We start from the raw sequence: 15,667 nt of genomic DNA on the forward strand, positions 1-15,667 counted from the left end.
GAACCTTTTCACGATAAATGACTTATGCCGTATTTTATGGTCATTAATGACACTCTCATTTATGAAATATAAACAAAATCGCTGGAGTCATTTTTGAGAAAAACAAAAAAGAAACTGTTTCTAATGTAAGAATAAACTACCTTTCCGGATTTTTCCATAAAAATGATTTATACTACACGTATATTATAATATTATTAATTTAAATTTTATTTGTGAACAATAAACAAAATCGTTTGAGCCGTTTTTGAGAAAGTCGCATTTATTAATTTTCATCTCCCTGCAAATTACCTTTTTGGGGGTAGGAAGAAAATTTGAGAGCCTCTGGAAAATTTCATCTAGAAATTTAAATTTAAGATTTGGTCGAAATATGTTCAACGATATAATCTTTAGCGAATGTATATACATTAGGACGAATTGACATAGAAAATCCAGTTTTTCAGGATGTAGAGGTTATGAAACGTGTAAATCCGTTGAAAATCTCGCATTCGATTCTCTTCATCCCATTGTATTGCGAAAGAAATAGAAAGAAAGAAAGAAAGAAAGAGAGAGAGAGAGAGAGAAAGAAACTGTATAGTGTAAGTTTCGATGAATAGCGTATCTTCATCAGACACAAGAATAACTCTCTCTTTCGGGCATGCTCCGTCTACTTTCTTATACAGAGACATTCTCATATGTGATTATGATGCTACTATAGGATCAAAATGTTACAATGTATAAGGTTTCCTGTTGAGTGTTTGTTTACCTTGTTCATAATTGTATCAGTTTATTAAAATTATAAGCATTCATTATAAAATTGTAGTATATAAGGTTATTATTCGTAGTCTTATTTAAACAAGTGCACAATGTTAGGAAGAATTTTATTTTTTAACAACTTAAAAAGTGTGAAAAAGAAAAACTAATCACCAACATTTACAGTGTTCTCAAAAAGTGAGAACACAAACATTTCATTACAATATTTACGTGTTGGTTTAGTGTTGAATTTGAAATGTAATAACTTGAAAGTGATCATCATCACCACCATAGATATTCTGCCATTATTGGCAGATTCTCTACCGCTAAATGAGAAACTTCCATGCACCACTGTCCAAAACTACATCTGACTAAAAATGTTGGTTGTCGTAGATTATTGAGTTTGGTAAAACAAGCTGAGGCGCAAACTGTGGCAGCACAATCAACAGCAAACTTTAACAGAGGACAAACCACGAGTATAGAAAGCCTACAGTTCACCGTACACCGTTAGATATGGCCCTCTGCACATACTATGTTATTGACTAATGTTAACCGCTGAACATTCGTCGATTACGACTGCCATGGGCACATGCCCATGCCCGTCATCATTGGACCGCAGAGCAATAGCACAACGCTGCAGTGACCGACGAATCGCGATACTGCGATCATCACATTGATGGCCAGGTTAGAGTCCGTGATCTTTCAGGGGAACAGGTGCTCGACAGTTCACAGGAAGACCACGCTAGGCCGGAATGGCTCGATTTTGATTTGAGCCTTCACATGGTCATTCATGGGTCCAGTAGTATGTCTGTGGAGGCTTCATGACAGATTCTAGCTATCAGATGATCATTGCTGATCATATACACTCATTCATATCGGGCATATTACCTGCTGGCTATGGTATCTTTCAGCAGGATAACTTTCCTTGTCAGTAAGCCAGAGTTGTGCTGCAGTGGTTTGAGGAGCACACTGCTGAATTTCAATCGCAGCAATGACTCTTCAACTCACCCGATCTTAACTCAGTTGGTTACCTTTAGGACACCATTGAACGACAGACCATTGCCCATTCGAATTTACAGAATTAAGTGACTTATATGTACAGGTGTAGTGCGCCATGCCCCCAGTTACCTTCCAAGGTCTTATGGCATCCATACCAAAGGCATTGCTGAAATGTAAAGACATAGCGGGTATTAGGTAAGGGTCATAATGTTTTGGCTGGGAATGTATTTGAAGAATGATTTGAGTAACGAGGTTAGAATGCAAATTGAAGTTTTCTTGATGTCAAATGTTAAATGGTTTTTCTTTAATGCTTTCTAACGTTTCAACATTGATCATAGACGAAGACAGTATAACTATTTGCCCTATTATATGGTAAGTTCTAATAAATATGCATTTTTATTAACGTATAAATATATATATGACTAATGTTAATAAATATAGTTGTTGCATTATATATGGATCTAGTCGGTTTTCAATGTCTAAGTAATTAAGTATAGACAAAAGTTAATTTTTTAAATTGCTTCTAACTTACAGACAAGTCTTCTGCATGCAATCCTTGGTGAACTCTCTCTGTCTAGTGGCTCATTAGATGTGAATGGTAGAATATCTTATGCATCTCAGGAACCATGGCTGTTTGCCGCCTCTGTACAACAGAACATTCTGTTTGGATCGGAATATGATAAAGAAAAGTATGACAAAGTGGTAGAAGTGTGTGCTCTGAAGAAAGACTTTGAACAGTTTCCATACGGTGATCTCACCATCGTTGGCGAAAGAGGAATTCAACTTAGTGGAGGGCAAAAAGCAAGAGTTAACCTAGCCAGGTAGCACATTACTTATGTATATTAGTAGATAGTGTATAATATTTGTGACAAAATAAAGTAGCACATTGTATACAAGATGTGATAAAAAACAAGTACGTTGATTGTAGTTACACAGTGCCATCTATCGATGTTCTATCCATTTCAACTATTAAGCCCAATACGCTAAACCTTTGGTACAGTCAGTATCGAGTGTGAACAAGTTGTGACATGTTAGTTAGCTTCCAGAGGCAGAAGAGTGAGGACGTGTTAAGAGTGTCTGTAGCATGCCAACATTACGTTTTGTTCTAAACTACAAGAAAGTGCCAAAGAAGCTCACGAAATGTGAAATTTAGTGTATGGCGATGAAGCGGTGGCATTGAAGACTGTTTACAAGTGGTATGACTGATTCAAAACGGCAAGGAATCGGTTAAAAATGAGTAACGATCAAGACATCCTTCGATGTCAAAAACAAATTAAAACGTGCTAAAAGTGGAACAAATGATATGTTCAAGCAGGCAAATGACTGTTTGAGAGCTTTCTGAAGAGCAAAACATCTTGTATGGGTCCGTGAAAAGCATTTTAACCACCGAAAAAATGGGCAACTGGCTTCCTTCTTCATCACGAAAACGCGCCGTGCCACACCTTATTTTTGATCCGCGAGTTTTTCACCGGAAAAAAATATTCCTGTCTGTCCACATTCGCTATGCTCTCCAGATAAAGCACCATGCGACTTCTGGCTCTTCCCAAAAACTAAAACCGTGCTTAAAGAAAGACGTTTTGACACCATTCCTGACACTGAGATGGCCACGACAAAGCAGCTGAATGCTCTTCCAAAAGAAGCCTTCCAGAAATGCTTCCAGTCATGGATTCAGTGTTGGGATTAGTGCATTGCTAGCCAAGGACAGTACTTTGAAGGAAATTAAATCAAATTCCATGTAAGATTATTACTTTGTTTTTAATAAAATTATTCGCCGTATCTTATGATCACACTTTCCTTTTCATTATGAAACATGACATTGTCTCTTGCTGATAACCTTACACCAAAGATTACATTTATTAGGATTATAGATTACATATTTGAATAATTTCAATAGATTTTACAATTATTTGCATCTTCAGAAAACAAAAGCACTAGTAGACGTGATCAAAAGGGAACCTTAAGTAAGTGTTTGTACAAGTGCAGAGAAAAGCTTTCAATTACTATAATAAATTTTATAATTCTTTCAGGACGAAATTTGTTTTTAAGAGCAAATTATCACTGCAATTATTTTGAGTATGCTATTAGTTATTCAGAATATGTTCAAAAGATTAATGGTTTCAGAAAGATCGAAACAACGAAGCAGAGTTGAGCTCTTATCTTGCTATATCGACGAACAGATTTCGTTCTCAGATGTAATATAGAGATTTCTTGTTCATTTATATTATTTAGAATCCTTTGTTTAACAAAAATACAGTGTGTATGACAAAATTGTACTATAATTTTGGACAATTAAAAATAATGAACTAGTAATGATTAAGACAGAGGAGGAAAGTCGGATATACCTACATGTAAAGGCATTCATTTGATGGAACTGAGGAAAAGTCTTGGAAAAAGTTAGCGTGTTTCACAACAGATCACGAAATTTCCACTGTCGAAGAACGCTAATCACTAGTCATTTTCAATATTTTATTGCTTATCATTATCAATGATTAATTGGCTATTTATTATATTTTCTTTCTTTGCTCTATTTAGTACTATTTTTCTATTTCCAGTACATAATCAGCTATACGAAGACTTGTGGTCGCGAAACTTATGAAGGTTCTGAATTGCCGTGCCGTTTTTAAACCCTACTGTGAGCTACCACCCATAAAACTACCAACCCTTTAAAAAATCTTACATTTGTTTATCGCCTATAAACTTACATTTCTAGTAAATATGAAATCAAAACTGTCCAACTTACCAAATGTCTAATATACACACGAAAAATGTAACGTGCACAACCCCACGCGTACACAATCAATTGTGAGATGAGGCTAACAATGGAAGTTGCGCGGGAGAAACAAGCAGTTGTTGTGAGCGCCCCCTATTTATAGCGTTAGCTTAGTGGAGGAATCAAGGTTAGCCAACCGAAGCGTTAACGCGATCTATCGAAAATGTCCCCGCCAGCTACTAGTAGCTCGCGATCAACGGTTTGGCGATCATTGGTGTAGACAAAACTTTTAAGTCGGCATGTGATTTTCAAGTATGTTGGTTTCATTTTGTCGTTTTAATTGTTTCATTATTATTACTTTGAACTACAGTAAGATCTTACGTATAAAGAACCACGCTCAAAGCTTCCGTTAAATTGGCTGGTATTGCTGTATGTTGTGTATTTTGGTCCCCTGATGAAAAGTCTCAATGAGTACGTATTCCTATCCCCATGTTTTCGAGATATTCGCTGACTATTATCGTCACTTACAAGCAAATGCTCCCTCGTAAACTGAACACTGAAAACTGAAAATAATAATCATTAGGTCAACATTGTGTCTACGAAGTATGAACGAGTTTCACTAGGGTATACTAGGGTTTTTGGAGTCGCTGATACCGAATCCGAGTTCAGGTAATCCCCATCGTCAGGTTAAAGGTCATTTGAAGATCAAATCGAAAGGGAACGTTGCAAAAATTTGAGCAAAAAGTACATCAAAGTTTTTGAGTCACTGGATCGGATTGACATTTTCTTGACCGACACGGTCCTTGCAGTGTCATTTCATGGTCAAACTAGGAAAACCGTCGGAAATATCTAAAAAAAAATCATATATATGTTTTTAGGATAACATTCCCAATCCGAGGTCGGTGTTAATCAAATTTACCATTAATATTGTCCATCTAATTTTCTCGCCAGTCATTTGCACTGTCTTCTCCTCCAATAAAGATTTGTTCTTCATCCCACATCTCACCATTCTTGAACTTGAACCTCCAGTATTTCACTTTCTTTTCATTGTTGTTCATATTAGGATTACCAGCATCTTGTATATATTGCAGTTAAAGCTCGACTAGGGTATTTGATTTGTTGTTGATGTCGAACCTATCCTAAAAACCATAGAACACTGACTACGTGTGCACAACAACCTGATGTTCTAGCACCGGACTTATAAGTGCAACAATACCCTAAAATCGGCCATCTCCTACTTCCATGGCTGGCAATTCGTCGTTATTCACTACAAAGCGTATCTAAAGCTGATGTTGAGTAGCGTTTTCAAATCTTGAAAATATTCTAAACGTAACAATCCTGGCCTCAACCTATTTCTATCAAATTGAAAAATATGAGTACTTTCATGGTCTAAAAAATCGTGTATATATAAAGGTGTTAGTTTAATCTGATAAACACTCAACGATTGCATATAATTCGATTAAGAAACACAAAATCAACTTGAGGGCATTCTAGAATATCGGCTTGCGTAATTTCTTGCCACATAGCATTTCGGTTCGCTAAATTCTCTGCTTCTGCTCTAGCATGCATGACATTAACATCACATTCGATCTCGAATTTGATCTGCCAATTCCAACCATCAATAAACGACTATATTTATTTATTAGAGCACCAACAATCAAATAAAATATTGTTAATCACCCATTGTTTTTAAAAGTCAGTGATAAGTTAATCTTGCAGCACGGGTGATTGTGATTATTTGAAAGTTTTTTCACCTACCCTATCTTTGATTTTTTCTGATCTTTCCGACCGTTTTACAAGTTTGACCTTGAAATGATCCTGCATTGACCTTGATGTGATCTTGTCGGGTCAAGAAAATGGCATAATGAGATCCAGCGACTCAAAATCATTTATGTACTTTTTGCTCAGATTTTTTGCAACGTTTCCTCTCGATTTGACTTTCAAATGACCTTTAACCTAACATGATGAAGGTTACCTGAACTCGGATTCGGAATCAGCGATCCCACAAACTCCAGCATACCCTAATGAGTCTCGTTCAAACTTCATGGATAAATTGTAGACCTAATTATTATTTTCAGTTTACGAGGGAGCGTATGCCTTTAAGTGACGATAATTATTTGCGGATATCTCAAAAAGTGGGGTTTTCGGGCTTCGTGCCCATTGAGACTTTTCATCAGGAGTTCAAAATACACAACATATTGCAACACTAGCCAATTTAACGGAAACTGGATTTCCGTAATCCCAGAGCGGGGTCCTTTAACAATACAACTCTTCGAACATAAGAGATTTTTTCCGTTTAAACATTTTCACATTTTCTTTCAATCCAGATGATTTTACATGTTCAGATCATTACTTCTACGTATTCTTTTGCATATATACCTATAAATTACTTATACCTTGTTTCTTTACAGAGCTGTATATCATGATGCTGATATTTATATTTTGGATGATCCGTTGTCAGCTGTAGATACCCAGGTTGGGAAACAGTTATTTAACAACTGCATAACGTCATACTTAAGGAATAAAGCTTGTATTCTAGTCACTCATCAGCTACAATATCTGAAGAAAGCAGATCATATTATTTTATTAAATAATGTAAGTTGATATTTTGAGCATGTAGTAATTGGCTGTCTTTTAAATAATAATTGTAGAATGTATTTATTTACGTACTGCATATGTAGTAAAAATATAATGTTAAATACCAGATTAAATCTATCGCTGCTTCTCTTGCCTTACACTGAGAAAATTGGGTTGAAACTTGACCACGCGATGTGGTTAAAAAGTTTTAAACCAAATTAGGTTATTTGGGAACGATGGCTGGTCACTTGCAACCCAATTGCATTAACCGTTGGGTTAACAAAATGCCTATATGTCCTTGTAGAATATTTTAAACCAAGACTTGGGTCATACCCAGTTAACGGAAAATGTCATGATGTGCGAAACATATAGTCTAAAGGAAGCTAATTTACGAGGACAATTTGTACTGCAAAAATTACAACACATGTTTTTTATTTACTGTACATTTAGTCGAAATTATACAGTTATATTTTGACAGAGCAAGATTACTATAGCAACGTTAGATCCGGCAGAAGCGGAAGGCTAAGATGAAACAAATAGGGCCGCAAAGAAAAAATATACCATCCAAGCCACTAGCAGTGCTGCTATATGTTATCCTTATCTGTTATTCTTATGTCCTGGTACTACTCATGTAACTGTTGTCAGACTATTCACAAGTTTAAAAAACTATTATTGTGACTAATTACAGAAAACAGAGCGTTAGTCGTTACTTGGCATAAATGCCAAAGACATACACTCGTATACTGCATATAGCTTTGCTCATACCAAAGACATGAATACCAGTGCAAATACTCACAGCCAATAATAAGTAGTTATTTCTGATATGCTCGGAAGGCGATATCCCTGGTGTTAACAATATTTGATGGTACTCGATATCCTACGATACGATCGAGATCACGACCCACCAGCAACTTACGTCGATACTCCCCTACAACACTTTATGACTACCATTTGCTGCTAGATGATGATGTAGTGCATTCCGAAATCTTTCATATCTACGAACCACGTGAGTTTTGATCCTTCATATACCCATCATATGCTCTGTAACTACCTATTAACATGGTCTTCCTCTGTCCTCATCAGTTTCTGCATCGCCCCAGGCACAGAAGATAACTTTCATTCATCAGTACTAACAAATCCCTGTGATGTGACGTACAGAGCACTGTATTTCATCTTCATCTACTTCTCTGCCCACTGCATCCTGCATTATATTCACTCCAGTTTTGCATTCGTCATAACTCAGCACAGCATACTAATAAACGTATTATTTTCTACAATATTACTGTCGCACACTTGACCTTCTATTACATTATGGTTGTACCTAATTATATATTATTTTTCACCCTTCAATCACTTCTCTGTATGTGTATGTACTTAATAAATGAGTAAATATATGTACACCTCTTAGACCATCCACATTTAAGTGCACTTACCCGAAGAAAGGGCGAAACCCTTTAAACGGGACGATGAACAAAGAAAGTCCTTGGTGTTAAATTAAAAGTAACGTGCCAAAGTGGTAGTCATTTTGAATTTCTGCAGCATCTCTTTTTTCCTTTGTAGTCTTGAGTCACCTTTGTAACCAACTAACGGTTTTACATTAACCATATGCTGGGCTAAATTCCGTAACGATTAATGCGACTTTGACTTTTTAAATCCATTATTTCGTCATGTTTTAACTCCATCGTGGTTAGTTTACCTCATTATTGGGTTATTTGCACTACTTCCGTTCTCCAAGCGACATCACAGATGTAGTCATATCTTACTCCGCGCTTGTTCACTTGTAATTACACGTTTGGTCAAATGCATTATCGACTTAATTGAATTTACATTTTGTTGAGTCATATTGTACACGGATTTGAGTTAAACGAATTAATCGGTTATGCGATTTCACACCAATTGCGTCGTTGCGTTCGACTCCTAAATTTAACTACACGTTCGGTTGAACTTATTTCAACCTGATTTAAATAAAAGCTTTGACCCTATTTGGGTCGGAGCAGTTTTAGCTACCTGGTTGGGTTAAGAAATGCATCAATAGGGTCAATCATTTTTCTCAGTGTGCTGACACAAACACTCCTAGAAACTAAGAATAACACATTTTTGAACACTTATTCATATTCTCTTAACATTGACGTACTTAGTATTTCTAATACGATATCTTTCTTCATGGTTTTCTTTCAGGGTTCTATAGAAGCTCGGGGTTCCTACGATGATCTATTAAAATGTGGATTAGACTTCGCAAAGTTCTTGGCTAAAGATGCAGGAGAACAAAAAGAAAATGAAGGACAAAACTTTTCTTCTGCTATTAGAGAAAATTCCTTACAGGTAATATTTGATCCCTAATTCATGAGCAAAAGACATTCTTTATGACAGTATCAAGCTTAAAAGTTTCGATGTATGTGAAAAGGTCTGCAATTCGTGAATTTGAGTTGATTTAATTTTGGGTTTAGCATCCTTTTTAGGCTATATCAGAGTGGAGTTACAGCTTAATGTGGAATCCGAATCACATGAGCATCCGCCCGGAACAGAACCCGGGTCAATCGTACCAAATAAGTGCACATTAACCGCTTAGCCATAAGTGAGCTCTGCAATTCTTGGAAAAACATTCTTATATTCAGTGATTATTTCAGAGGTTGGCTCGGGGGGTGGAAATTACTCTCTCCCTCCGCTAGGACATGTTTCCTATTGTGCTCAGTGCGGATTTCCAGTATTTTCCAGTACTTCTCTTAACCCACAGCGTATTGTAATTTCCCAGCGAAGTTTTTACGTCTTGTATTCCTAGGCTATACAAGAAATGCGTGGAGTATTCTGAGGAGAAATAAGATGCGTGATCATGAACCAGTTTTGAGACAAATCCATACCTTAAAAAGGTCTCCATTAACTCATTATATATAACCTTACTAGAAAGTTTTCTCATAGGTTCCAGGGAAACAAATTTACTGCAAGTATCTACTATGACCAATATATATTCATAACCTTGGCTACTAAGCCATTTCCCCGCAACATCAATAAAAATGTATTATTTGAAGTTTTAACATGTCTAGTGTAATACTTTCCTTGAGGTAAGGTACTCCTATCCTTTATTCTCTGACAGACAGAACAAGATCTAACAAAGTATTGTATATTTAAAAAAAACATATTATGCTAAGTACAGCGCTTTGCTGTGGCTGAAGTAGTCTTCCTTATGCTTAAGTGCGCATCATTTATAATTTGACAATGGAAATAATCTAAGATAGTTGGTATAAGACTCTAAGTCTATTGCTCTATTTCCATCTCCTATCTTACTTTTTGTTTTCTTTAATAAAGTACTATCTTGCAAGATGTATGAATCAACAGTTTCTTTCTTTTCTAACTTATTAATAATTCCTTTTAATTGCGAATCTGATTGCTAATGTTTCTTCAAAAATTCATTTAATAGTCACAATTTCCAAAAGCCAACAAAACTTACAGTTACATTTTTACCTTTATCTTTAATTATTTCAGCAGTATTTGGATCATTAGCATAAAACTTCAAATGATTACCAATCCGTGACAAAAAATATGCGGCCACATTCACGCTCGATCTAATATGCACTATTGGAAATTTAAATTGAGAAATTTTTTCCATTAACGTTCCGTATTTTCGCTGCTGCTTATGGTTACGTAAGAACCAAGACAAGGCTTTAGAATCCGTATATAGTACAAAGAAATTATGTAAATAATATACAAAACGCTCCAAGGGCAGAGATAAAGCTTTTGCCTTCAGCTCATGAATGTTTTTACTCCGAGCAGATTGTGGTATTGGTCTAGAAAACATAAAAACAGACATTAAATCTTCATCCTTAGCATATTGAGAAAGTATAGCACTGTAATTGTTCAAAGATGAACCACAGTATACAATAAAACTAGAGTTTATATCTGGAACCTTGAGAATTACATTTTCACAAAAGGCAGTTTTCAATCTCTGAAAGGCATCATCATGTTCTATGGTCCAACGAAAACGAACCTTTGCAGAACGCATCTCTTGCAAAGGAGCGATGAGTTCACCAAAATTATGGATAGATTTTGAAGAAGATTGGAAAAATGCACAAAATTCAATTTAATCCTTTTCGATTTTTAGGTTTAAGTAAAGTTTTAATTGTTTCCAAGCGGTCCTCATCTATACTCATAGTTCCAGGTTCAAACTGATACCCTAAATATTTTATTTTTGTCTGAAATAACAATGCTTTAGAAGCAGAAACTGTTAGAACAAAATTTCAAAATCTATTAAATTAAGAACTTTTTCGACTAACCTTTTATGTGACTCTACATCAGGGGTAAATATCAAGACATCATAAAATATTTGTAAATTATTTCCAATCAAACCATCGAGAATCTTTGACATCAAATGACTCAAAATAGGGAGTGAAGTGGATAGGCCCATGGAAAGGCGACAAAAATTGCACGTTTTATTTTTTTGTAACAAATGTAGTGATCTTTTTACTCTCTTCCGTAAGCCTAAACTGAAAGAAACTTTTCTTTGGGTCATTTTTTTAAAAAAAGTTATTATTAGCTATACTAGAAATGACATTTTCTAAATTAGTTGACGGAAAATTGTGAGTTAATATCTTTTTTTTTAACTTCACCGTACGCCACTACGAGCCTCTTACTATGATCTCGATTTTCAACTAAAATCTCAGACTGAAAAAAGGAGAATAATCTGTCTCTTCTATCACTCTATCATTGATTAATTCCTGAATAAATTTATCTAATATTCCCTGTTTATAATTTGGAATACTGTAAGGTTGAAATTTTACCGGAGTACTTTCTATCAACTCTATATTATAATAAAAATCCTTTATACAACCTAGTTTATTGGTAATAACATCTGAAAATGAAGCTACCAATTTATTAACATATTCTAGTAAATAAGGATTTTTAATTAAAAGTTTTTCCGAAACCTTATAATTACCTTGATTTTGTGTCTCAGAAGTTTTGAGATCAAATATCAGCAACACTTCATTGTCCATATAAGTTTCCAACTCTGCTTCCAACAGATGATCATTACCTGTCTGTTGCAAAGTTCCACTTACAAGATTAATAGAGTTTCTAGGGAATCGTGCAGTCTCCTCATCCCCACCTGAGCTATCCCTAGAAGATAAAAGCATTCGACAAGGAGTAGACTGTTGTAAACGACCGGGCTTATTTATAGGTATAGTCAGTTTCCTAGTTTGAATTTTGAACAATCCATTAGACACATCTATAACTGCTTGATATATCCTATGGAAACTATTTCCTAGCAAAAGTTCAAATTCCGGAGAATGTACTATATAAAAGTTCTCTGAAAATTGTTGATATTCCATCCAAAAATACAAGCGTACATGTGATGTCACAGTCACCTGTTGTTCGCCAAGTCCAACTACTTGTAGGCGAACGTCTATTTCCTTTCTTTCATATTGTTTTTGCAGATTCCGGAAAAACTCCCAATGACAAAGCAGCATTCATTTCCTGTATCGATAACTGGCATTAACTACTTTCCGTTTTATATATGCTGGCACTGATGAATGATTTCTACCAAAAATGTTCCCTCGAGAAGTTTTTTAGTTTCGTTTTTAGAAACATCCACTACTGATAAAGTTTTTGAGTGATTACCCGAAAGGCTGTCTCTTTTATGATACTTTTCCCGTGAACTAGAAGAACTAGCCGCTGAATTTTTCCTACTGACACCAGAATTTTTTGCAATTGTCCCACATTTACTGGTGATGACGTAGAATTGCTTCCAGCAAGCGTTAAATTTTTCTCATTGTTTTGTTTATTTTGTTCTAAATTGACTTTCCGATTATCCAAACCTACAGAATTTATAGTTTCATTCTTTTCTTCTTGTTGACTTACAACATTACAAACAGCCTGTCTATTACCCTTTCCCTTAAGGGGAGTTTCAGAACATTATCACTAGCCGGACCTACTGCGTTACGTAATTTATAATAATTGTAATTATACCGTAACATACTATCAAATTGAATAGCTGCGTCCTCAAGTTGTTCAAAAGTTATGGGAACACTACTACAATTAAAGAATGTATACACCATAAGACTTACCAGATTACAAATGAGATTACAAATAACACGTTCTTCAAAGTTTATATCTAATACATGAATAATAGATAATTTTTCTTCTACAAATTCATGCAATGTCTGATTTTCTCGCTTGACGCTGTAGAAGTCAAGCCGCAAAAATTGTGTCCTGGCCAGAGGTAAAATGAATTTGATCAATAACTGACGACAAACATTTTCCCAAAGTCAGTCCCAATTATGGACTGCAATATACCATTAAGCGCACCTTTTGTTCGTGAAAAACTAGCAATCAAAATAACATCTACCGGTAACTCTTTACTTCACATTGTTTTATCCAATTTCAATAAGAACTGAAAAGATATTTTCGTATTAGTCCGGTCAACCAGTGGCAACTGATATGTTTCCGCTAGTAATGCTTTATACACCCCCTCAATAGCAAGCTTCTTAATATCAAAACGTAAAATTTCATTCCGAGAATGACGATTTTCTACAATACGTCTATCTGTGCCTGGAACCGAAGAAGAACGAATTCGTTGCCTATTGCTATTAGCATCCACATTATTCCTCTCTGCCCTGGGATCAACATTTTGATAACAGGGATTCTCAAAGGAAACGTATCCAATGAACCCCACTTTACTACTAGAGCTACTCACATCTAAATAATCAAAATAAATGTTATTCTGATCAACTAGCTCGAATTCATGAGCTTCTGGGATCGAACGAGTGTCCTCTGGGATGAAAGCATGGATATACAGAACTGATTTCAGAGAGGTAAATTTTTTCAAAAGAGAGACTGGGTTTGGGAGGAAATTAGGTATGAGAAAAGAATACCTTCAATGTGACTTCTAGATGTTGAGCTGTCCATTCGCAGATCAGGTCTCGTTTCCTATAAGTCTTGGCTCTTTCCACTCTCAAGAGACCTTGCCATCTGCTGGTCTCAAACTTTCCTCGTAGTACTCTCTCGTGGCTGAAAATCACAACCAATGGCCAACTGTCCCAAGTGGAAGTATTCGGTCCTATTTAACGATGGGCCCAAGCGCTCACCAACTTTTACCAGTGAGCCAAATAGCGAGTCTCGGACGTCAAGGGAGGTGTGGTAAAGGATCGTGGGAGGAGTTCGGAAAAGTCTCTCAAACATGTATTTCAGAACGCGAAACAATTACATTAATTACGTCACAATAATTACAAAGTGCTGAATCAGCTAAACACAGAACAGTCGGTCGTTGGTTCTTCGGGGCAATAGTCCACATCTTGCTCGTTCCTTACGTTGCAACATAAATACACGATAACAAAGCAAAGATCTCTGTCCTTGCCCACAATACACTAAATCCCATAAAACACAAACAGCACGGACAAAGTTTTTTTGTTTTACGTCCCACGATTGTGCTGGCTAGGTTAAAGGAGTGCACGAACAAAAATACACGCATCACATCATTGTTGGCTGAAAAAATAGATTGTATTCAAAACCAATCAATCAATTATTGATCAATCACTTATTATCATTAAATATTCTGCCTTTCGGCAGGTCCTGGGACTAATGAGGATTTTTTTTTCAATTGTAGATTTGGGCCTGGAAATGTTTCTTCCGCTTTTGTCGATCTTCAACTTCCTCTTTTAACTCCCAATATTTTCTCCTATCTTTCAAATCAACGATCAGCTGTGTTCTTCTTCTTCCTATTCCTCGCTTCCTTTCCATCTTTCCTTCTATGGCAGTGTAAAGAAGACAATTTCCTCGCAAGATGTGTCCAATCCAATTGGCCTTTCTACGAAGGATGGTGACTAGAAGTGTCCTCTTCTCTCCTATCCGTTTTAAAACATCTTCGTTTGTTGCTCTTTCTGTCCAATTTACCTTCTCCATCTTCCTCCAACACCACATTTCGAAGCTCTCTAAATATTTCTTCTCTAACTTCCATAATGTCCAAGTTTCTGAACCATACAGTCCAATGCTTCATATATAGCACTTGACCAACTTCTTCTTAAGTCCAATATTGAGCCTGCTAGTTAAAAGTGATGTTCAATTACTATCAGTCTTTGATGTGGGCGCCAGTACCAATATACAGATCCCTTTACAATATTATGCTTAACTTTATTATTATTATTATTATTATTATTATTATTATTATTATTATTATTATTATTATTATTATTATTATTATTATTATTATTATTCGTAGGGTCAAAATAAATCGGAAAATAAAGAAGAGAGAGAGAAACCCAGCGAAGTGGAAGAAACAAGATCCAAAGGTTCTGTCACTTTTAACGTCTATCAAGAGTACCTGAAAGCGGGAGGAATCTGCGGGGCCATATTTACAACCGTATTGTTTGTTCTGACACAGCTTGGTTGCAGCAGCACCGATTACTGGATTACACTTTGGTAATTATTACTTTTATTATGTTTACAATAGAACAGAATTATCAAGATTAGAATGAGTGGTAAAATTCGCATGTTTAAAGTATGAAGTATTTGAGTTTGTTCCCGCCTCTGCCACGAGGTGTCCCGGCTTCGGTCAGAGACGTGTGGCTTTATTGTAGATAACAGTAGCGTTTTCAGAATTTCATCAAGGGGCAGGGGCAGATCCAGTGAGGGTGATCGCCCCTCAGAAGAGGAAACTTTCTTATTTTA

The 15,667-nt window shown here is 35.9% G+C and overlaps 1 protein-coding gene across 1 annotated transcript in view; it reads left to right on the top strand.

Annotated features, from left to right (window-relative positions):
• The window catches only part of LOC145693712 (putative multidrug resistance-associated protein lethal(2)03659), a 217,401-nt gene that overhangs the window by 128,705 nt on the left and 73,029 nt on the right, over positions 1-15,667 (top strand). Inside the window, exons 11-14 of the mRNA XM_081769997.1 lie at positions 2,263-2,549; positions 6,850-7,033; positions 9,194-9,337; positions 15,219-15,418. Of these exons, the coding sequence (XP_081626123.1) occupies positions 2,263-2,549; positions 6,850-7,033; positions 9,194-9,337; positions 15,219-15,418 (815 nt within the window). The remainder of the gene's footprint in view (positions 1-2,262; positions 2,550-6,849; positions 7,034-9,193; positions 9,338-15,218; positions 15,419-15,667) is intronic.

Source organism: Thermobia domestica, chromosome 8 (assembly GCF_964235325.1).
Source record: "Thermobia domestica chromosome 8, izTheDome1.hap1.1, whole genome shotgun sequence".
Lineage (NCBI taxonomy): Eukaryota > Metazoa > Arthropoda > Insecta > Zygentoma > Lepismatidae > Thermobia > Thermobia domestica.